The 23,512-nt window shown below is 43.5% G+C and overlaps 1 protein-coding gene across 1 annotated transcript in view; it reads right to left on the bottom strand.

Annotated features, from left to right (window-relative positions):
- ADAMTS14 (ADAM metallopeptidase with thrombospondin type 1 motif 14) overlaps nucleotides 1–23,512 on the bottom strand; it is a 101,086-nt gene that overhangs the window by 37,823 nt on the left and 39,751 nt on the right. Inside the window, exons 4-5 of the mRNA XM_074236166.1 lie at nucleotides 17,260–17,416; nucleotides 8,182–8,378 (exon numbers count right to left, since the gene is read on the bottom strand). Coding sequence (XP_074092267.1) covers nucleotides 8,182–8,378; nucleotides 17,260–17,416 — 354 coding nt within the window. The remainder of the gene's footprint in view (nucleotides 1–8,181; nucleotides 8,379–17,259; nucleotides 17,417–23,512) is intronic.

The raw sequence follows: 23,512 nt of genomic DNA, 5'->3' as shown, positions 1-23,512 counted from the left end.
GGAAACTGCCCACCTCCCAAGCTGGCCCCTTGCATTCTGGGATAACTCTGTTTGAAGGATTTGTAGTCAAAATATGCCACTTATTTCTCCAAGTTCTGCCCTAGGGGCCAAGCAGAAAGTTTTTATCCTTCTTGCACATAACATTCACCTCATTAAAGAGAGCTCTCACATTTTCCAGGGTCTTCTCTTCTCTAAGAGAAATATCCTCAGTAGCTTCAAGCTATGCTTTCCTGGCAAAGTTCTGAGGGTCCCTCCCCATCCTAGGGGCTCTCCTCTGCTTCTTTGGAGCTACCCAGAATTAGCACCCTTTCCTTAGTTATACATTGTGTATTTGTGAAGTCTGGCTGCCTGCTAATACCACTCTCCCCCCACCCCCAGCTGCAGTCTGACTTTCACTTCTTATTCCCTTTGGCTCTTCCTCCCTCAGAATCCTAGGATCCTTCTCAGGTTGGTCTCTCTGGCTCCCCTTTCTCTAATCCATTCTGCACACTGAGCCAGATTAATCCTACTTAAAACATACTTTCAGCAGAACACTCCTCCATATAAGTATATGTGATGAAACCTAAAATCATCAAAGCTCTTAGGATCAAGTTAAAAAACAGAGAATTAGATCAGTGGGATGGACTGGATAAACATGAAATGGAAATAACCAAAAACAGTAGACCAGTGTTGGTTATATCTCAACCTACCAATTCCTGGTAGAAGGACCACCTGTTTCTCAGGGGGATCCTGGGCCATAATGGTCACATATTGGCCCTGGACTAGTTGCATTTGCTGAATTATTTTGCTTTGTTACAAGAAAGGATTCAGTTGGAGTGGAGAGGGAGCTGGGGTATTTCCAGAAATGGTTGTAATATAAAAATAAATACAAAGCAATAATAAAATTTACTTTTTCCATCTATAATGAATTTATGGTACAAGATCCAATCTAAATTCCTATACCTGGTTTTCAAGCCCCTTCCCTCCTGATCTGACATACTTTCCAGAGCATACAGTAGAAAGCCTCATTGCCCCTTAATATCTACCCCCCCTTCCCAGACAGATCTTTTTTTCAATAGCCCTCACACAAACACCAGATATTATCTTTTTATATTGTTCCCCTCAATTATCTCATTTAATCTTATTTGATTAGACTATACATTATATAGTCTAAGACTACAAGTTCCAGACAAATTGTCAACTTGTATTGGCAACTAGGTAGAACAATGGATAGGGTCAGACTTGGAACTCAGGAAGGCCTGAGTTCAAATCAGGCCTCAGGTACTTACTAGCTATGTGACCCTGGATAAGTCATTTAATCTCTACCTTAATTCCATCACCTGTAAATAGCCATAGCACCTGTCTCATCATAGAGTTGTCATGAGAATCAAATAAACAAATTATTATTTGTAAAGTATTTTGCAAACTTTAAAGAGGTATTTAAGCATTAGCTACTATTATTACTGATTAATAATAATAATAATGATAATGATAATAATGATAATAATGGTAGAGGGAGTTTCCTCATGTAGTTTCCTATGCCATTGAATTCACAGTCTAGTCTGTAACCCTAAAAAATGATGTATCAATGCATGTGTCCTAGAATTCCTTTCAGTTTTCAGTGATTTTAATCATGTGCTTCCCACAATACTCCATGGCCAAAACATGTATATCTTGGCAATGGTTGTACACAAGAACTATTATGTCTTTCCAAATGAAAGAAGATGATGTTTGTAGTCCATGACCCCTTGGATGATTTTAGTTGGCCTCCTCTAGCCCTTCTCCCACTGCCTTTGTCCTGGGACTTGAGGCAATATTCTAGGTCAGTGCTTGGACCAACCACCCACGTTGGCTAAAAACATCCAGGATATCCCAACCATGACTGATACTCACCCCCAAGCAAATAAAAGCAAGCATTTGAGCCATGTGGTTCCCCAGGCCTGGAAGAAATTCTGTGTGAAAATGAGATGTTTTCCTCAGGGGACAAAACCCTGAGCCCCAACCCCTACTCTAAATTCCTACTCTCGGCAACAAACACAAGAATGAAGGAGCTCAATGGGAATAATTCACTGCAGGTGAACCTCAGGTTGCTCCTTTCACATCTATTAGGGAGTGAGCAAGTGTTTCATTCAGTCTGACATTGCCTTTGGTGGTGGCAGAAGCCCTGGCAAGACCAATCAATGGACAGAATAGCATCTACAACAGTGGATGGTGACACAGATGGCAGGGAAGTTGACAGTGCTAGTGATAGGGCTGGTGATGGGTGGTGGAGAGCTTCTCTCTAACCAGGTATCTCTGGTTAATTTAGGTGTTCCATGGCTAGGTTCTACACTACCTTGGATCCAGGACCCCAAAAACATCTGAGAGAGGACCAGAGAGACAACACACGCTGAGCACAACAGAAAAACCTAAAAAGGAATGACAGAGTTTAGTCCTCCAGAAGAATAAAGTAGTGAACGTGGAGTCAGGAAGGCCTAAATTCAAATCCCACCTCAAACATTCTACTAGCCATTGTGACCTTGGGTCAATTAACTTCCCTGTGCCTCAGTTTCCTCATCTGTCAAATGATGAGGCTGGACTTATTGGTCTCTGAGGTGCCTTCCAGCTTTAAAATCTATGGTCTCCATGACAGACCTACATTCTGCACCATGAAACCAAGCACCTGGGTCATGCCCTATGATCTCACCAAGTCAATTATGAGCATCTTGTATCCCCAACTAGACTAGAAGCTTCTCAAGAACAAGGGGCACATATTTTAATTTGTTTGTATCTTTCCTAATCCATAGCACAGTTCTGTGTTCAGGTGCTTGAACAATGCTTTGGGAATGAATGAATGAACAAAAATTACTCAGCATGAAAGTGCAGCTACCCAGTTTACCTCAAGGTTCATAGACCTTGGCTGATCCTGCAGATCTATGGTACCACCAACTGAACAAACCTGATGCTCCTTCCTCTTCTCAGAAGTCTCCAATGACTCATTTGTAAATGAGTCCATTATGTAGGGCCTGACATTCAAGGCCCCCCACAATCTAGTGATCTCCCACCTTTTCAGTTTGGGATCATGCTCTTCCCTTCCTCCCACACTCCATAGTCCAGTTGAACTGTACCACACTGCCTCCAGAGCCCTCTCCTTCCTTGGTACTTTGGTTCACACTATGCCCCCATGCCTGCCACTCCTAACTTCACCTGTTGGCTCTAATACACATCAAATGTCACCTATTCTATGAAGCTCTCCCTCATTCACCTCATCAGTGATGAACTTTTCCCCATCAATAATCCTATAGTGCCCCTCTTTAATGTGTATTTTTATGTGTTCTCTTTATCTGTGTTGATGTAATATCTTGCTAGCAGACTGGAAAGCTCTGTGAAGACATCTTAACTTTGTCATTTACCCTGCTCTTAGAAGAGGATTCTGTACTCTGCAAGCACTTAATATAGGTTTGGAAGTATTTGATGATTAATAAATGACTCCTAAAAGAAAGGAGTGAAGGAAAGAACTGAATTGAATTGAATGTTATGATCAGATGGACCAGAGTCCTATCCCAGACCTGCAGACTTACTGATACTACAGCCTTATTAAGACTGATGTTGGGAGAAGGGCCAGGAAGGCAGAGTGGGAAGAAGGCTGACCTTAGCATTCCAAGGACTTGGGGTCCATCCTGTCCCAGAAAACAACCTGCTCTCGGAAATTTAGAGAATCTCAAAACCTCTAAATTGGGAGGAACCTCTTATCATCTCTGAGCCTCAGGTAACTCCTTAGTTCTTATCTCCCACATCTTGGTTGGGACCCCTTGATTGGAAAATCATAAATCCCTGGTGTATCTGAGTCCAGAGGCCAAATGTGGTCTATTGTGGCCAGATCCTTAGCCCAAGTAGACTGGAGCCTCTCCAGGAGCTCCATTGTACACCCTCTTTATCACGACTTTGCAAGTTTTCAAAAAAGAATAATAGACAAACAAAACGAGGTGAGTAGAGCAAGAAGGGAATAGAAGGCAAGTTCCTGAGATAAAGGGCTATGTTTTCATTAGCTCACCCACCCCCTCCATCACTCCTCCACCTAAACATACTCCCCAAAATAGAGAAAGGGAGACAGATGGTATGGGCAGAGTCTGGTATGTAGGGTGGAGTCTATCTGCTTCCTTCTCTCTTGCATAGCTTAGCTAAAATCATGAGGGTATGAACAGAATAAATCTTTGGTTGAACTTCTTTCCTCTCTAAGATGTCTTCATCTTGGAAGTTCCCAGAATGAGGGGAGTTGATCTAAATCACCTTTTGGGTTTCTTTAAACTCTAAATCTATGACAACATTAATGCTTTCCCTCAGTCTTCTCCTGGTCAAGCCAGACAACTCTGGCTGGTTCCTCGGTCTGAGACTGGAGGAGGTTGTTCCAGCAGTGTTCTGCCAGGACTCCTTTTCCTTTTGGTCTTCTCTATATATCATAATAGACTTGAAGGTCTTAGTGGACCTCAAGTTCAACATCATACCAAAGTGGGACATACTAGGTTAAAAAAAAAAAAGCTCAAGCAGTACTAGGCTACATTAATATAAGCATAGCGTCTAGGTAGAAAGGTGTTATATTCAGTTCTAAGGAAGACTGGACAGAATTTCTAGGCAACCTAGTCTAGAGGTGTCATCCTATAAGCAATTATTGAAGAAAATGGAGAAGAAAAAACTGGGGGATAGGGTTCATGGCACATAGTTAGAGCCAGAAGGAACTTTAGTCCCTTAGACCCAGTCATCCTCCTTTATCCCTCAGAAAAGAGATTGCTGGTTAATTGACTTGTTCAAGGTCACACAGGAAATATATGGAAGAGAAAGTTCTAGAACACCGTTCAACTCTAAATTCCCTGATCTTCCAGGATTCGAAGGGCTTTCATCTGCAAAGAAAGATTAACTCTGAACAGTTTGCTGTCAGGGGTGGGGGACTAGATGTGGCAGAAAGGAAATTTCAGGTAAATGACATCTCATTTCCAAAGGACTTTATAATTAGCCAAACAATTTTCTCCCACCAGTCCTGTGAGGGGGGGTAGTGCACTGTCATTCACATTTTATAGATGAGGAAACTAAGGTCACACAGTTCATAAATGGCTGAGCAAGGACTTGAACCCAGATCATCTGGTGTTGGTCATCCTTAGTCCTTCAAGAAGACCAATGACATCCCAAGGGTGATGCCTTGACTTGCCAAGTTTCAGGTCTTTTTCACTCCCCCAAAATGCCTTACAACAAAGGTTTCAGACACATTCATAAGCACCTACTGTATACCAGACCCTACATGAAACCCAAAGATAAATGAGAGCCAGTCTCTGTCCTCAAGGAAAGACAACACATACAAGGGAGTGATGGCCAGGATGTAGACTCTGTCTAATGGATGTTAAATGGAAGCATTCATGGCTTCATATACAATCATGTTCTTTTTCTTATTTGTGTTGGAATGTCTTTCTGTTGAGGCTTGCCAAGTTCAGAATAAATATAAAAAGACAATTCTCTGGAAGCCTGGTAGCACTGTTCCAATCAATGTTGTCATTATCTTGTTTTCTCCAACAGTGCCCTGCTCAGGTAGAGGTAACACTCATCAGTCTCAGGACTGTCTGCCAACTCCACAAGTCACAAGGCCATCAATTCATTCAAATATTGCCCCCTTTTCTCCCCTCCTGCTTCAGTCTTCCCCTACACAGTTTCCAGGGCAGTTACCCCCCTCCTCCCTCCTTGGTCTCACACAAATGGGATTAACTTTCAGCTGGGTGGTCTTGGGTGTGGATGGGGATTTTATAGACTCTGGACTGGTGGTCAAGCATTGACTTGTGCCTTCCAATCTAGGAAGGATAGATTTTTCCACCAAAGGGTCACACTTCATCATAACTTTTCAAGTTGTCAAAAAAAATAATAAACAAAAAGCTGCCAATGAGAAGGTTTCCTGAGTGGTTGCTCTCCTTGAGTTGGGGTGGTCTGAGCTGATTTCTCCCCAATCTAGTCCATGGGATGGCCATCTTTCAACCTGTCATTTATGGTAACCACCATCAGGAACACTTTTACTTTAACTGAGTGGGAATTAGGTTTATCATTGTTCTACCCATCAGAATGATTCTTTCTAGCTAGGGGTTGAGAGGATGAACCAGAAGTTCAGAGCCTGCAGGTCATTCTCACTATTCAAAATATACTCATCAGTAAAGATTATATTCATTGACCACAAGTCCTGACTCCCCCTGCTCCTAACTCCCAGCTGGGACAGATGAAAATTAAAAAGTACTGGCTTTGGAGTTAGAAAAGCTGCCGAGACCTAGCAAGGACTTCACTTTCAAGTTCCATCTAGTGTCCAGATATCGCCTATGTCTGAGATTTGGTAGGTGACCAGAGAAGAAGTATCTTAGCTCCAAGCAGAGTCAGTATCTCAAGGGATGGACAGCAGCAGCATAAGCATCCATTGCTTCCACTGGGGTCCCTGGGGCTTTGTAGGAGAAAAGAGAAGAAAGAGGAAATAGACTGAGGAGGATGGAATTGGGAGCAGAGGTCTTCAAAGTAGTATCAAGGAAGAGAGGGGAGGAAGAAAAGACAAGAAAACTCTGTCCTTTGCAGAGGTGGGAGACTATGGGTGTGGAATGCTGCATACAATGTCAGACTCTCTGGCAACTTCCACTAGATCACATTGCTTCCTCATTCCCTCTCAAATTAGGCAATGGAGTGAAATGGAAAAGACAGTGAGAAGCATGTCTTGATATAACATTCCCCTCACTATAACAAACATAATGTTTAAGACATGCCATCATTCATTTGATGTCATGGTCTTTTACAATTGCAAAGAACATCAGTTCAACTCCTTGGGCCTCAGTTTCCTGATCTGTAAAATGACAGACAAGATAGGCTTCCAGGTCCAGATCTATTCTCCCATGGTTCATCTGTTGAATTCTCCATCCTTGAAAATACAATTTGCAGTTCACCACTATCTTCCCTCCTCCTCCCATCACCAGCCCTGTTATTGATGTCCAATTTTCTCAGTCTCACTTAGGTTTTTCCTATGTCTAGTGTCCTCATTCCCTTCCCCCAGGTAGAGTGTGAGCTCCTTGAGGCGAGTGATTCTCATTTTTTCTCTTTAACTCTCAGCATGTAGCACAGAACAAATCATTAATAAATGATTTATTGATTAATTGGTTATTCGTGTACTATGAAGTATTATACTCATAGATTCCTGATTTAGTCCCTTACTAGAGAGTAAGCTCCATGAAGGCAGGAACCCTGACTTATCTAAATTTTCCATCATCACATGCACATTTGTTGAAGAAATGAAGGAAAGAAGGAAGAGAGGGAGGAGGAAAAGGAGGAAGGAAAGAGGAAAGGAAGGAAGGAAAGAAGGAAGGAAGGAAGGAAGGAAGGAAAGAAGGAAGGAAGGAAGGAAGGAAGGAAAGAAGGGAGGGAGGAGGAAGGAGGAGGGAGGAGGGAGGGGGAGGAGAAAGGAGGAGGGAGGGGAGGAGAAGGGAGGGAGGAGGAAGAAGGATGGGAGGAGAGAAGGAGAAAAGGGAGGAGAAAAGAAAGAAAGGAGAAGGGGAGGAAGTAGGGGAGAAGGGGAGGAAGGAAAAGGGAAAGAAGGGGAGGTGGAAGGAGGGAAGGAGAGAATGGAAGAGGGGAGAAGAGAAGGGAGGGAAAGAGGGAAGGGAGGAGGAGAGATGAGGAGGGAGGAGAAAAGGAGGGAAGCAAGGAGGGGAGGAAGGCAGGAATGAAGAAGGAAAGGAGGGAGGGAAGGAAGGAAGGAAGGCAGTTCATCCCAAAGAGCCATGGCCACAATAGAGGTCATTCCCCAGTCAGCTTCCATATACATGATCTACATTCCACCACTCCATCTCCTGACTCTGTGCTCTCCCTTACACCTCTGCCTCTGGGCTTCCCCAACCTCCTTCAGGATCCAGTTTCAATGTCACCTTCTGCAAGATGTCCTTCCCATTTCACTCTGCCCATGCTAGCACCTGCCCTCTGAAGGTGCCCTTCCATTTCCATTTCATATCTGGTTATTCCCATGCTAGCTCGTCAATTCAAATACAAGCTCCTTGAGAGCAGCCGCCCTGTCTCCTGGGAGCCTAGGCCTTTCTTTGCGTCCCCAACACCTGGTAGACAGTGAGTGCCTAATAGCTGCCTGCTGAGAGAGCTACTCCTTCCTGGCTTGGCCAGGCCACCGAGCCCTCTCCCAGCCCTGAGGTCAAGGGCCTCACTCACTATGTTCATGAGGGTCAGGACGTAGTTCTGGACGTGCTCCTTGCCGTGGAAGCGCACCACCGAGTCGTCCACAGCCAGCAGCACCTCGATGGTGTAGTCCCCCGGCTTGGCATGACGCCGCTTCCGCTGGGCCTCTCCCAGCTGCTCCGCCATGGAGCCCAGCAGGTTGGGGAGCTCCCTGGACCCAAAGTCTGGGACTGCAAAAGGGGAAAGGCCATGGTCAGGACAGTGTGAGAGGCTCAACCACACACTCAGGATATACATGGACACCCCCACACAGAGACACACATACCCCTCCTGGGTTCTAGACAAGCCAAGAATCCAAGCTAGAGGCCTTCCTCTGGGTCAGACAAATACAAGGGCAAAGACCCAGTTCTTGACCTTAAGATGCCACACATCACTCTGAGGCAGTGGGATAAACTGCAGGGACTTCTGGGATAAGAACCAGAACCCTGGGTTTGAGATCAGCTCAGTCATTAATGCATTCCATGACTTTGGACAACTCACTTCTGCTCCCTGGGCCTCAGTTTTCCTATTTATAAAATCAAGGGTTGGACTGGATGTCAAAGATCTCCTCTGGTTGGTCCAGGCTGCCCTAACATTATCTTTCCAGGCTCATGAAACTGGTTCAATGGTCTTGTTGCACCTTGCACAAGCTATTCCAACCCCTGTCTCTATTTAGGCCAGTGCTGAGGATGCCTGTAAGCTGATTATTGATGTTCTCATCAGCAAAGAGAAGCTAGGCCACCAGCTGATAATGACTTTCTACCACCATGATGCCCAACATCTGGAGGGCTTCCCTACTGCCAACCAATGAAAGCTCAGAATCCTTAGCCGGTCATTCAAAGCCCCCTTTCTGAGACTACTCACACCACAGCCTTCATTCATCTTGCTCCTCACCAAATACTATATGAAGTTCCTACCAATGATGACTTGTCATTCCATGAGTTATCCTACTCCATTGTCTTTGCTCTTTTGTCCTCTAATTTCCCTTTTTTTCCCTCTTCACTTGCTTTTCTCTTCAAATGCCACCTGTTGCACAAAGCCTTCCCTGATCCCTAAATTAGAAACAACCTCCCCTTTAGATCTTATTTTATACATTTATCAATCAATCAACCAACAAACATTTATTATTCATTATATGACAATAGCAGAGGAATACAAAGAGATGGAGCTAAGATCTCAGGCACTATTGAACAGTAGAGATATCTGGGTATGCCTCGTATCCTCCTATTGGGCAGTGGGCTCCATGTGGGAGAGAACTTCCTCCCACCTAAACTTAAGCATCCTCCTGATACTCTTCAGAGGTCTCCGCTCATAAGAGACACTAAAATAGTTAGTTAAATGAAAGAACATTGAATGCCATCTTCCATTATGCATCAGTTTGAAGGTTTCCCACTCAATCCATGATTGCCCATCCTTCCTGACTCTTGTCCCTGCCTTCCCTTAACATCATCCAAGGCCATCTACCCAATCGACGGGAGGCCTTCCTTACTTCTTTTGACCTTACAAGGGTACCCTTGGAGTATTTGCAATATGACCCGCCCATTCCCTCTTTCAATCTGACATTCCTTTGATGACATTCTTGACTCTGCTTCTTCAAAGGTCTCTATTTGCTATGTATTGCTGGCTGCTCACTCCCACCATCCGCCTCTCCCATTGCCCTCTTGACCAATCTCATGCTAAAATTTTCCAGCAGTTATAATGTTCCATGACCTGCAGATAGTGGTAGAATATTGCTATTAAGAAAAAAGCTCTCTGTTGACTTGACCCCTAGTACGTATTTAATAGGTATTTGTTGAATGAGTGAATAAATGGAAGGGCTATCTATTAAGGCAGAGAGGATTTTGCTCAACACTAATGGACAGAGCCTATGATATCATGGCTCCCCATAGGATTGAAATAAATAACCTCATTCATTTTGAGAAGGACCACCAATAAGCTATCTTTGGCCAGAAGCAATGCTTCTAGAAGAAGGACTTCTCAGGCGTGGCACATTCTGGACATGGAACTGCCCGACCCTGAGAGTGTTCTGGGGATGTGGAACACACCCTCTCTGAATGGCCAGCTGCCTGCTCAGCCTGAGGTTCCTTTGATAACTGCTGACCAAGGGTCCCCCTCTGAATGCTTGTCATCACTCTGGCAAAATTCCTTAGTCCTCCAGCTGGAGAATGCACATGTCAGGGAGGCCCCAGGACCTTTCCCTTTTTTTGGCAACTGCCCTACAAGAAGCCTCCAACTTCACCAAGATAGAGAGCACCTGTGTCAAGGAACTCTGGCGACCTAAGTCAGGAGCTAATTATAAAGGACAGAGGCTTCATTGGTGCTTACATCAAGATTGGGGGGCAGGGGAGAGAGAAATCAAGGATTCTCCCTGCTCTGACATTTTACACTCTAAAATCCTCTCTGCCTCTGATGACCTGTGTTCTAAAGCTTCTCTGGGCAGCCAGGTGGTGTCAGGGGATATAGGGTTGGACCTGGGATCAGACTCATCTTCCTGAGTTCAAATCTGGCTTCAGGCACATAGTAGTTGTGTGACCCTGGGCAAGTCACTTCACCCTGCCTGCCTCCATTTCTTCATCTGCAAAATGAGCTGAAGTAGGAAAGGGCAAACCACTCCAATATCTCTGCCAAGAAAATCCCAAATGTGGTCATGAATAGTTGGAAAAGACTGGATAAAAATAGCAATGAAGGTCGCTCTAAGCTCTGCATTCGACGTTCTCACATTTCTCATAGTTCTGACATTTTATAGGGTGGGCCGTTAAGAACCATAACTAGCACACACATGTAATGCTTCAAGTTTTATAAATCACTTTATTCTCTAAGTTCATTATCACAGCACTAGGGGGCAAATGATCCCCCTTTTACAAACGAGGAAACTGAAACACCCAAGGGTCAAGTGACTTGTCCAGAGTCACAAAGCTAGTAAGTGTCCACTCAGCCTGACTCCAGGCCATTTAACGGTGCTGTGCCTCACTTTCCTGAAAAATGTAAAGTTAGATCAATAGTTCTTATAGCACTAAACTCATTGGATTGTAGTGAAACTCAAATGATATGTCTGTAAGGGCATCACAATATTGAAAGTTCCATGTAAAAATGTGCCATTATCATTCAGTGTTTTTAACTTCCTTTAGAACAGAGTTTCTTTTCTGAGTTCTACCACTAGTAAATAGATTTGAGAGAGGCCCTGAACTTGTTCATAAAATATTTTGATAACCATATTACAATATTAGGATTGGGGCATTTTATTTAGTTTAGTTTAGTTTAGTTTAGTTTAGTTTAGTTTAGTTTAGTTTAGTTTAGTTTAGTTTAGTTTAGTTTAGTTTAGTTTAGTTTAAAAACATGATTCCTTGAAGTGGTTCATAAGCATCACCAGACTGCAAAAGGGCCAGTGGCCCGAAAAGGGTAAGAATCTCTGCTGGACAGGGTCACCACCAGACCTCTAGAAAAAACCTTCAGCCTTCACATCAGGAGGTCATTGTGAGACCTCCCCAGACCCAGTTTGCTTGTTCAGTCCAATGAACAAGGAACCTGAATCATGATGAATGGACTATTTGCTATGGAACAGCCCCAGGCTCTGTCTCCCTCACAGCTCCAATTCAAATTAATCCACATGCATTTATTAAGCTTCTACTATGTACCAAAAATTGAGTTAGGCACCAGTTATACAAAGACTAAAATTAGACAAATCCTGCCCTTAAGGAGTTTATATTCTATCAATATATCCATTTATTCTTCTGCTGTCCAGGTCAAATATCCCCAGTTAGAAGCAAAGATTTAGGGCTAGAAGGGACCTTGGAGGATATCAAGTCCAAGCCTCTCCCTCATCCCTCCCCTCCTTTCTCCCCCATACTTGAGATGTATAAACTTAGGCACAGAAAAAGTGATGTACCCAATGTCACATAATGCTGAGGCAGGATTGAAATTCAGATCCTCATGCCTAGAAATCCAGGACCCAATCTACACCATTATTCAAACAATGCTTAATGAGCATGGTTTCCTTCCACTAGGCTGGCTACCTTCCTGTAGCTTACATAATGCTATGGATAGAGCACTAAGCCTGGAATCAAGATGACCTGAGTTCAAATCTGTTTCAGATATTTATTAGTTGTGTGATCCTGAGCAAGTCACTTGACCCTGTTTAACCTCAGTTTCTTCATCTGGTAAAATTAACTGAAAGAGGAAATGGCAAACTACTTTAATATCTTTGCCAAGAAAACTCCAGCTGGAGTCATAGTCAGACACAATGAAATGACTGAACAACAATAAAATAATCCTCTGATTTAGGGTCAAATGACTGGGCTTCAAATGTTAGCTATTGTACCTGGCAAGTAGGTGTCATATAAATACCAACTATCATCACCATCATCATCATCATCATCAATTTTCCAATATCCTTCCTAAAATGTGGCACCTAGAATTGAACATAATGTTCTGGATATGGTCCGACCTCCCTCCATCTATGTAGCCCAAGAAAGCAATAGTTTCCTATTGCTGTCATGTCCTGCTTCAGTCCAAAGCCCACCATTAAGCCCACCATTTTTAGGCATTGATTTTTCCTTGCTAGCAATCAGATATTTGAAGTAGCACATCAAAGCAATAAATCTTTAAAGTATGTTACTTAGGGGTGGCTAGGTGGCACAGGGGATAGAGCACTGGCCCTGGAGTCAGGAGCACCTGAGTTCAAATGCAGCCTCAGACACTTAATAATTACCTAGCTGTGTGGCCTTGGGCAAGCCACTTAACCCCATTTACCTTGCAAAAACCTAAAAAAAAATAAAGTATGTTACTTAGTTGATGAATGGACTCTGATTCCTTGAGTATGGACCTTGAGGGAACCAGATATGGAGGGTCTTTTTTAATGCACTCAAGGAGATCACCAGGAGTCACCAGTGAGAAGACTTTGACTCTGATGAAAACATTAAATATAGCTGTGTTCCAACCTAATTCCCTTCTGGCATCTCACCCCCCTCACCCCCTGTATCTCTAACTTTGGCCTAAGGTTCATTCCATTTCATTTGTATCATTCTGAAAATAACTGAGCCTGAGGCATGAGATCCCAAGAAATTCTTTCCCTATTTTCATCTCCCTCTGCTTTTCTGTCTAAAGAGGTAGCTAAGGCTTTAGCAAATTCAAATATGGAATCCCCCAAGCCCACAACTCCAAGTTGGGAGTAGGCAGAAGCAGCATTGGGCAAGTTAGGAGGAGGAAAAGGGGGGGAGAGGAAAAGCTCACCCTTCCCCTATGCCCCAAACCCTAATTTGGCCCAATTGAAACTCTTCTCTTTGTCCTCTGTTCTTGGGGACCATGGCATCAAATGGTTGGTTTTCCATCCTGGGAGTTCATAGGATCATTCAGAGCAGGAATGGATCATCGCGACCTTGATTTTACAGATGAGGAGACTGAGACCCAAAGTCAGATAGAAAATAAGGATCAGGATTTGAACTCTAAGCCCAGCAGTCCACAGTCAGCACCCTCTCTGTGTATCATTTGAGCATGGGCTGGGAGACCATTTGTTAGCAATGTGTCAAAAGGTGTCAAAAGATTCCCCTTCAATTCCACTCAATTAAAAACACTTAATGAACACCTATTGTGTATGAGATTCTGCAGATGAAAAATGAGAAAGGAAGACATTCCTATCTTCAAAGATTATTTTCTGCTCCAAGAGGAAACAGAGGAAGGAGTTGGAGGGCAACATGGGCACAACTAATTAAACAAAAAATAGATACAAAGCAATTTAGGGCGGTCCACAAGACTTTATGAAGCCCTTAGGAGGGCTTATACTGTCAGACAATGGGCAGGCAAAGAGACAGAATCCACCCCTGCTCAGGGACATGTTAGACTGCGGAAGTCTGGAGTCCCTTCCAGCTCACAGGTTCCATGTTCCTATAAATGAGACTATTGTAATAACAATAATAATAGCTATCATTAACATAAGGTCAGCTTCCAGAGGCAGGGCAGTACAGGGGGCAGAGTCAATCCCACGTCTGGGGATGAACAAGTCACTCAATTTCCCTGAGCCTTAGTTTCTTCATTTGTAAACTTGAGATAATATCTACCTCAGTATGGTGGCGAAGATCAAATATAAAGTGTCCAAAAATATAAGACAAATGTCATGATTATTATTTTATTTCACTGCATTTTCAGCTTAGAAAATCTTCTGTGTATATTATATTATCTGGATTGATCCCTGCCTCTGACACTAGCTTTGTGATCCTGGGCAAGCCACTCAACGTTTTGTGACTTGATTTCCTCATCTGTAAAATGAGAGGGTTGGACTGAATGATCCTGAAGGTCCCTTGCAGACCTAAGTCCATGGCCCTAAGATCCCCTATCCTGGAAGGATTACCGTGTCCATTTCACAGAAACCAGAGCACAAAGAAGTGTGAGTTGTTTAAGGTCAAAATATGCAGTGAAGGATAAGCTAAGACTCCGAGTCCAGCCTTGTGACACTGGAGTCCATTGGGTCACATCACCAGAAGTCTCCCCAAAGGAGATGATGGGCCTTCTTTTACCTAGAAGACAAATTGATTTAACCCCAAGAGGCTCACCCCAAGGCCCAGACTTGGCTCTAAGCCCACACACCAGCTTCTGGAAGAGTTCCAGAGTGAGCCAAAGTTCCTGCGGGCTGCCCCTTCACCACCGTCTGAGACTCTCCTCATGGCTTCGGACCTCTTCTCTTTTCTTAGCAGCTCTTCAAAAGCAGCTGGTCCTTGGGAAAAGCCCACTGTTTTGAGACAACGGAGCCTTGGGATTTCCATGACTTTCCAATCTCATTCTCAGCCATTCCCAAGCTACGCGCTTCCAGAAAGAACACACCTATTCTAAAAGATCAGCATCCCTCTAGAGACATCAATCTGCACACCTATTTCTGGGTCAAAGGGACCAGGTTCACTTGGGGGCAAGCACTTGACTTACAGTTGCAGAGCGGGATCCAATCCAATTGACAAGACCATTAAAATGAACAGTTTCCCAAAGGACCCCTTGAAGGGTCCCTGAGTTGGTCTGGGGAGGTGATCAACCCTTACCAGTCAGGATGAAAGGAGTCAAAGGACTCTGCAGAAGGTAGAGATGGACAAGGACAACAAAAGGAAGAGTCTGGAAGACAAATGGCAGTGGGAAGAGCCTCCACATTCCCCCCAAATATCCCAGAACTGAATGATAAGCAGGATGCAAAGATAAGCAGGCTTAGCCCAGGGCTTAATAAATGTTGGCTGTTTAACAAAGTATTTATTGACTAATGAAAGGAAGAAGGCTGCTCTAGAACAGCAGTATGGGATAGTAGATAAAGTACAAGACCTGGGTTCAAATTTTACCTCTGGTGCTTACTAGTTAAGGAACCATAAACGTGTCCCTTAACTTTTCTGACCCTCAGTGGGTTTCTGAAAAATGGGGCTATAAATATTACAATACCTGTAGCACCTTCCTAGTGGCATTGCTCAGGGGCTCAAATGAGAAGATGGATAAAAAAAACCTTTAGCAAACCCGGAGGAACTATAGAAATGTCAGTCATTGTGATTGGATTCAAAGTGAAGACAAGAGGGGCAGCTAGGTGGTGCAGTGGATAGAGCACCGGCCCTGGAGTCAGGAGTACCTGAGTTCAAATTCAGACTCAGACACTTAAGAATTACCTAGCTGTGTGGCCTTGGGCAAGTCACTTAATCCCATTGCCTTGCAAAAATCTAAAAAAACAAACAAAAAAGCAAACAAACAAAAGTGAAACAAACAAAAAAAAAAACCAAAGTGAACAAAGTGAAGACAAGAAAGCCATGTAAGAGGGAGCAGAGTGAGGGCAGGGAGGTTGGAAAGTGCCACAAAACTATGGTGACTGTGGCATTTGGCCACAGGATTGAGGACTTAGAGCTGTAAAGGATCTTGGACTCATCCTAGCCATTGTACAGATGACGAATCTGAGGCCCAGGGAGTGTAAGCGACTTGCCTGACAGTCCTAGTAAATACCAGTCAAGATCATGTCCTGGATCCTCCAAACTCTCAATCCAGATCTCTTCCCATGTAGCCTACTTCTGAATTCTGTACTGAACCCAACAATCCCAAGGGTAGGAAAAAGAAGAGGGTGGGCAGGACATCCATTGGCCTAGAAGCCTTTGTTCCAATGTGGTCATTGTGGTACAGTTGTGGATATGGCCCAGGTCCATTGAGGTCTCTCAAAATATAATGGTGGTGTATAGAAAGAATTAACACTTCAGAATCTTTATTTGGACAGGAAGAGTTTTTGCTGGATGCAAAGAATACTTTGTGAGCATGTATATGATAGGGGTGGTGGGGAAGAGTGGTGGGGAGAGAAACAGGGAAGAAAGACATGAAAGAAGGAAGAAAGGAAGGAAGGAAGGAAGGAAGGAAGGAAGGAAGGAAGGAAGGAAGGAAGGAAGGAAGGAAAGAAGGAGGGGAGGGAGGGAGGGAGGGAAGAAAGGAGGATGAAAGAAGGGAAGACAGAGAGAGAAGGATGTCGTCTTACAAAAGCTCTTGAAGTTTCTGAGCTGGTGACATAAGTTTTTGTTTTAAGTTTTTGCAAGGCAAACGGGGTTAAGTGGATTGCCCAAAGCCACACAGCTAGATTATTATTTAGTGTCTGAGACTGGATTTGAACCCAGGTACTCCTGACTCCAGGGCCAGTGCTTTATCCACTACGCCACCTAGCCACCCCGACATAAGTTTAATAGAACCAATTATTCCCATTTTTGAGATGAAGAGACTGAGGACCAGAGAGAAGAGGCCCTGTGCCCAAGATGTGTCCCAAGGATATGGCAGTGTGGTTTAGACCAGGGTTTGAGAGCCTGCCATTGAGCCACCGACAGAAGAACATGACTTTCCAGATAGAAGGACAGATTCAGAGCCAAGTCTGTCACCAATAAGCTACATCACTCCACAGGTCTCAGTTTCCTTTTCAGTCATATGAGAATAATAACCTTGGCACCAACACCCTCCTGGCTCTCCTAGAGATCAGATGATGCCTGTATGCCACTTTGTAAACCTGGAAAGCTGTAGGCCCATTAGCTGTTAGTGCGGCTCTCCCTCCAGACTATTTCCTGCCCTCACCCCTTCTCCCAGAGGTCTTACCTTCATTGGGGAGGTCTCCCTGGGCCTCTGCTTCCTCCTGTCTGAAAGTTGCCCGGCGGTACACGATGTGTGCTCGCCCGCTCTCCTCCTTGGCCTGCTGCCCTCTCTCCAGGGGCTCAATGAAGTATTCGTTGCTGTCTGTCCGGATGAGGCCCGCCTGAAGATCATGGTAGCAAATCAGTGAGAGGAGAGAGAGAGAGGGGAAAAATGGAACATATAAAAATGCAGAATAAACACGTAACATATACATACTATACATGCGTTCTATGTAACATCACCAAGTCCAGGTATGGAATAGAACCCCAGAAACCTGGCTCATTATTGTAGAGTATGTGATTAGACTCAAGACATCTTAAACCAGGCCCTAGACATGGGTCGTCACACAGGAATCAAAAGATTATCTTGAATCTTTTAAAAACAGTAACAACATTCAACGATTTTAACAAAATAACTTGAAAATAAAAGAATAAGCAGACAAAATTCACAACTTCCCCAGTCTACAGAAAAGTGGTGACTGTCAGTTTCTTCAGGGTATGCTAAAGACTTAGAAGCTTTAGAAGAAAAAATATGATTTTAAAAAGTTTTTGAAAAGCTTAAAATGGCACCAAGACTTTGGGGACATCCAGGAGATGGTTCCAGGTGACTGGCGTTGAGATGAGTGGGGGAGGCGTGACCCATTGTTGACTTAGAAAACCAAGATTACCATTACCTATGTTGTACTGTATATTGATTTGTTTTGTTAAACATTTCCCCCCATTTTGATCTAGTTGGGGCCCCCTCCCGGGGCCGCTGAGGAAGACAGAAAGTCTGATAGCTCTGGTATATAGAGAATGGAGAGTTGGCCTAGGAATCAAGAAGAATAAAAATAGCCTACCATAATAATAATAATAATGATAATAAAGACACGAGGGGAGCAGAGAGGGAGTGTGGAGGGTCTTTGACCTAGGGCAGAGGGTGAGGGTCCAATCTGACTGTCGTTTACTAGCTATGAAACTGAGCCCAAATGGTGGGAAGATGGTCCTATTGGCTACAATCTCTTTATAACACAGTGTGAGACCTTCAAGAATGAGGAAAATGGGAACATTTTATATACACCTATTGAGAAAATGGTCAGAAATCCTATGGCTCTGAGTCTGGTGAAGGTCAGTGACTGAGCTGGAGAAGACCAGAGAAGATATAAAATGAGGTTGATCTCAGGAAAAGAACCCTTCCTTAGGCTTGGAGGGGAGTTTCCAAAGAGGAAGTGATGAGAGCAAGCGATAGGTCTTGGTATCCACTGAGGACTTCCAAGGGTCACAATCAGAAAGGGGAATCTCATCTCCAACACCTGCCCCCCTCCTGCTGGCCTCACTTCCCCCTTCTGCCCTTCTCTCCAGCTTCTTTCAAGGTCCCAGCTACAATCCCACCTTCTCTAGGAAGCCTTTCCCAAATCCCATCTGCACCCCACCAGGGTCTCCCCTCTGGTGGTCCTCATCATTTTACCCTGTGTATATATAACAGACATTGATTTTCGAGTCTTCTCCCCATTAGACTGCTAGCTCCTTGAGAGCAAGGGTTGACTTTCGACTTTTCTTGGATTTCTAGAACTTTGTGCATTACTAGTTCAGAGTTAGCACTTAAGAAATGCGTTTTGACTAAAGAACTAAATGTTGGCTGACTGCAACCCTTCAAGAGGCGGGTCATTCTAACTTCATTAACAAGGCCTTAGGAATGAACTTTGCAAGTTGTGGCAGTCAACTCTTTGATCATGGGCCTCTCTGCCCACAGAAGTATTGACTTAAAACTGGAAGGGACCAGGGGGCAGCTCGGTGGCACAGTGGATAGAGCACTGACTCTGGAGTCAGGAGGACCTGAATTCAAATGTGACCTCAGACACTTAATAATTGCCAGCAGTGTGACTTTTGGCAAGTCACTTAAATCCACTGCCTAAAATAAAAAAAAAAAATTTAAAAACTGGGAGGGATCTTGGAAGCCATGAAGTAGAATCCTCTCAATTTACAAATGGGGAAACCAAGGCTGAGAGGTTGTCATCCATTGTTACCCAGCTAATAAAATAATATTATTTTATAATATGAATATACGATATAATTAATATAGAATATAACAATAGAATTTGAACTCCAAGCCCAGTCCTAGATTCATTTACCTATCCAAATTACTTGAGAAAGAAATGTTACATTTCTATGTAGCCCCAGAGCTTAACCCAATGCCTAGCATGCAGCAGATGCTAATAAATGTACATTTATGGATTGGTTCGTTGAACTTAGCACCAGGCTCTTCCTGTATAGAACTGCTCCAGGTCTATGACCTCACACTCATCACAAAACCTCAATTTTGACTTGCATGAAATGAGAATTCTCAAATCATTTACTACTTCCCAGGGTTGTTCTGACACTTTGTGAACCCTCGTGACCCTGAGGCCCATTATCTCATTTTCCTGGGTCTCTTTTTGCACATCTATAAAATGAAGGGGCTGGGGTAGATGGGATCTGAGATTCCTTCTGGTTCTAGATCTATGATTCCCCTACCCTCTCTAAATATGAAAACTGTTATTAGGATTCAGAGTTATCTTCTTGTGAATCAGTTTCAAGAAAAATCAGGCAAGGTTTCTCCACCTTTAAAATGTGGGAGCTGACTTGTATTAAAAAAAAGTTAAAAGGGCATATGGACAGGTGCTGGAATAGTACTCACTAGCTGTGGGACCTTAGGCAAGGTAGACTGGATGGATGGATGGATGGATGGATGGATGGATGGATGGATGGATGGATGGATGGATGAATGAATATAAATGATAGAGAGAGATGATGGATGGATATAAATGATAGATAAATAGATAGAGAGATAAAGAAATAGGGAGATAGATGATGGATAGATAGTGGATGGATGATATAAAATAGAGAGAAAATAGATAGACAGATTAGATAATGGATAGATGGGTAGATGAATGGATAGATTGATAGATGGGAATATGGATGATGGATGGGTAAATAGGTAGATAGATAAATGGATGGATGCATGGATATAAATGATAAATAAATGATAGATGATTAGATAGCTATATAGATAACAGAGATGATGGATGGATAGATATAAAGATCTATATGATAGTTACACATACATATATACATATTATATATGAATACATAAATTATATATACATATATACACAAATATATATAAACTATCTTTATGAGTCCTCCCATCCTATGATCTCATGAATTTCAAAAGTAGTATCCAAATCCAATTTTGACTCAGGATACCAAAATCAAATCTGTAAAAAACAGATATGGTCTAACACTTCCGGAAGAAACAATCACTGTCTGTGACAAAATAAATACTGGTCAGTCTGGACAAATACCAACTGGTTGGCGACTGTAATTGTGCCTTTGTAACACACTCAACCCTGTGTGTACCATGCGACGCAATAAACTCTGCCCTACCCCCCACTCCCCAAGCCTGGACAAGGCAGGCATTATACCCTGGGAAATTATAGGCAATTATTGGGTTAGTCACCAAAAAAGAAAATAAAAAGAAAAGAATAACTCACATTATGTAGAATTTTAAGGCTTGCAAAGCACTTTATAAACAATCTCTCATTTACTCCTCACAAGAACCCAAGGAAGGAGATGCTGTTACTATGCCCATTTTACAGAAGTTGAGTTATTTGACTTGGTTCACATAATTGAAAGTGTCTGAAAGCAAAATCTGAACCCAGACCCTCTTGGAGTCAAGTTCAGTGCTCTACCCATCACAGCACCAAGTTACCTTTTCCAGAGCAAACCAAAGTCAATCAATCGAGCCACAAGCATTTATTAAATGTCTACTGTATATACCAGGCACTGGACTAAGATACACAATGAATGAGACCCTTGCCACCCAAGGAGTTCTCATGTTAAATGAGGGCAGATCTTATGGAAGCGTGGAGCTGAGGAGGATCCGGAGGGTCAGCTGAGGCCAGGCAGACCATGGCATCTCTCTCTCTGGCCTCCCCAGAACTTTTGTCTCAGTCAGAGCCAGAGGGAGAGACCAGGGCATGAAGCCTTTCTTTACCTAGAATCAGGTTTAGAGCTGGAAGGGACTTTGCCCACATCTCTTCCAGGAGTTCTGAACCCAAAGTCCAGAATGTTTCTTTTAAAAATTGTGATAACTGCATTTCAATCTAGTCATTTCCTTTTATAAACTTATGTAATTAAGTTTATGCATTTAAGAATGTGATTCTGAGGAGTCTGACTTGTTTTATAGACAAAGAAACTGAGGCAAACAGGAGTTAAAGGACTCCCTTAGAGTCTTACAACTAGGAAATGTCTGAGGCAGGATTTGAATTCAGATCTTCCTGGTGCCAAGTCCATCTTTCCATGCATTACACCAGTAGGAGAAATCCAGAAACCAAAAGAACTCTCCTCCCTCAGACTTCAGATAGAGTCACCAGGACCATCCAGAGCAGAAAAAGCCATCAGACATAGAACTGCAGATTTAGAGAATGCCAGGCAAAGGATCTTGGGAAAGAGCATACAAGATGCCAGAGGTGGAAAGGAAGGCAGAGTAATGAATGCTAAACCTGGAAGGGGTCTTAGAACACGGAATATCCCATCCAGAAAGAAAACTGCAGTACAGACTGTCAAAGCACAGAAGGATCCTTTATCAATCACCATGGTCAGTCTGCTCATTTTACAGCCAAGGAATTGGAGACTGAGAACAGTCAAGGAACTTGACCAAGGTCACACAACTAGTAAGTGACAGAATCAGGACACAGAGCCAAGTGACCTGATACCAAATTTAATGGGTTTTTTCCCCACTACTCCCCACAACATCCTATCCTGGCCCCAACTACCTACTCCCTACAAGGGCAGACTCTGGCCCAAAAATCTTCCAGAGACATCATCACATGGATAGCCAGTTGCTGTTCTGTACTGCTAGCAAATTCAGCAAGAAATAGCTTCTTACCCTTACCCCTCCAGCTTCATGGAGCTTCAGGGTCTAGGAGAAAGGGGGAGTCACACACTGAAAGTCATTTCAAAGTAGGTATTTTACAGATGAGGAAACTGAGGCACATAGAGGCTAAGTGACTTGCATAGGGTCACACAATTAGTAAGTATCTGAGGCCGCATTTATACTCAGGTCTCCCTAAATTCAGGTCCAGTGGTTTATATTCTGAATCATCTGGCTGTTTCTAAATGGGTATGATTATCCCCATTTTAGGGATGAAGAAACAGACCAAATATGTCCTGGGACCCAACAAACCAAGCCATTTTAAGTGTCTTGCCTAGGGTCACACAGTTAGTAAATCAGGGCCTCTTGACTCCAAATCCAATGTCATATCCATAAACCACCTCGCTGCCTCTAAATGGGAATAACATAATTCTCCTTATACAGGTGATAAAACTGAGGTCCATAACGGGGAAGTGATTTGCCCACATGCACAGAGAGCATAAGTGGCAGAGCTGGGTTAGAACTCAGATCCTCTTCCTGAGATTCCAGAATGGAATTTCAATGGATTCCAGATTCCCTTGCCTTCTTCTCACTCGATCCCATTGCCTCTCGACTCTGAATCCAGACCCATTTCCACTGTCATTGTAAAAGTTCCATACCAAACCCCCAAACAGTCCCAGGGCCCCTCATAAGCCCAGTGTAGTGGGCACATCACCCTGAGCTCACTTCTCCATGGGATCCTAGAGACATGGGAGTAGAGAGCATGACCCACATATGACTCCACAAGTCCACCTCTCCATTTCTGCCGTGCACTTTTGTCTCTGACTATGACTAACGATGCAAATGACTTCCTCAGCAAGCCAGTCCACTCACCATGGAAACCTCCCAGCTGTAAGGGATTATGAGGGACTTTCTGGCCCTAGATGCCCTTTGGCATCCATTGAGAAAACCCTTAGAGGACTGGAACATGACGGTGGGGTCAACCTCAGAGACCATGGAACCCAGCCCTCTCTAATCCCCACTGGGAAGATTTAGGGGCCAGAGAGGGAGACTGACTTTCCTGGGATCACCCAGCATCCATTAGTGGCAGAGCCAACATGAGGACCAATATCATCTCTCGCTCCATCATTTGAAACTCCCCCAGAATCTCACACGTTGCTCCATACTTGTGGCATTTTAAAAAGAGGTTGTTGAAATGCAAAAAGACAAACCAGAGAGAACTTTAGGAGTTAGAACAAAGAATGCAGAACACTGGAGATGGAAGGGACCAAGGAACTTAGGAGTATAGACTATCAGGGTTAGAAGAGTCTTTAGAAAATGGAGC

This window comes from Macrotis lagotis, chromosome 4, assembly GCF_037893015.1.
Source record: "Macrotis lagotis isolate mMagLag1 chromosome 4, bilby.v1.9.chrom.fasta, whole genome shotgun sequence".
NCBI classification, from domain to species: Eukaryota; Metazoa; Chordata; class Mammalia; order Peramelemorphia; family Peramelidae; genus Macrotis; species Macrotis lagotis.
Note: the sequence above shows the minus strand (reverse complement) of the source record. Positions and strands in the feature narration are given on the sequence as shown.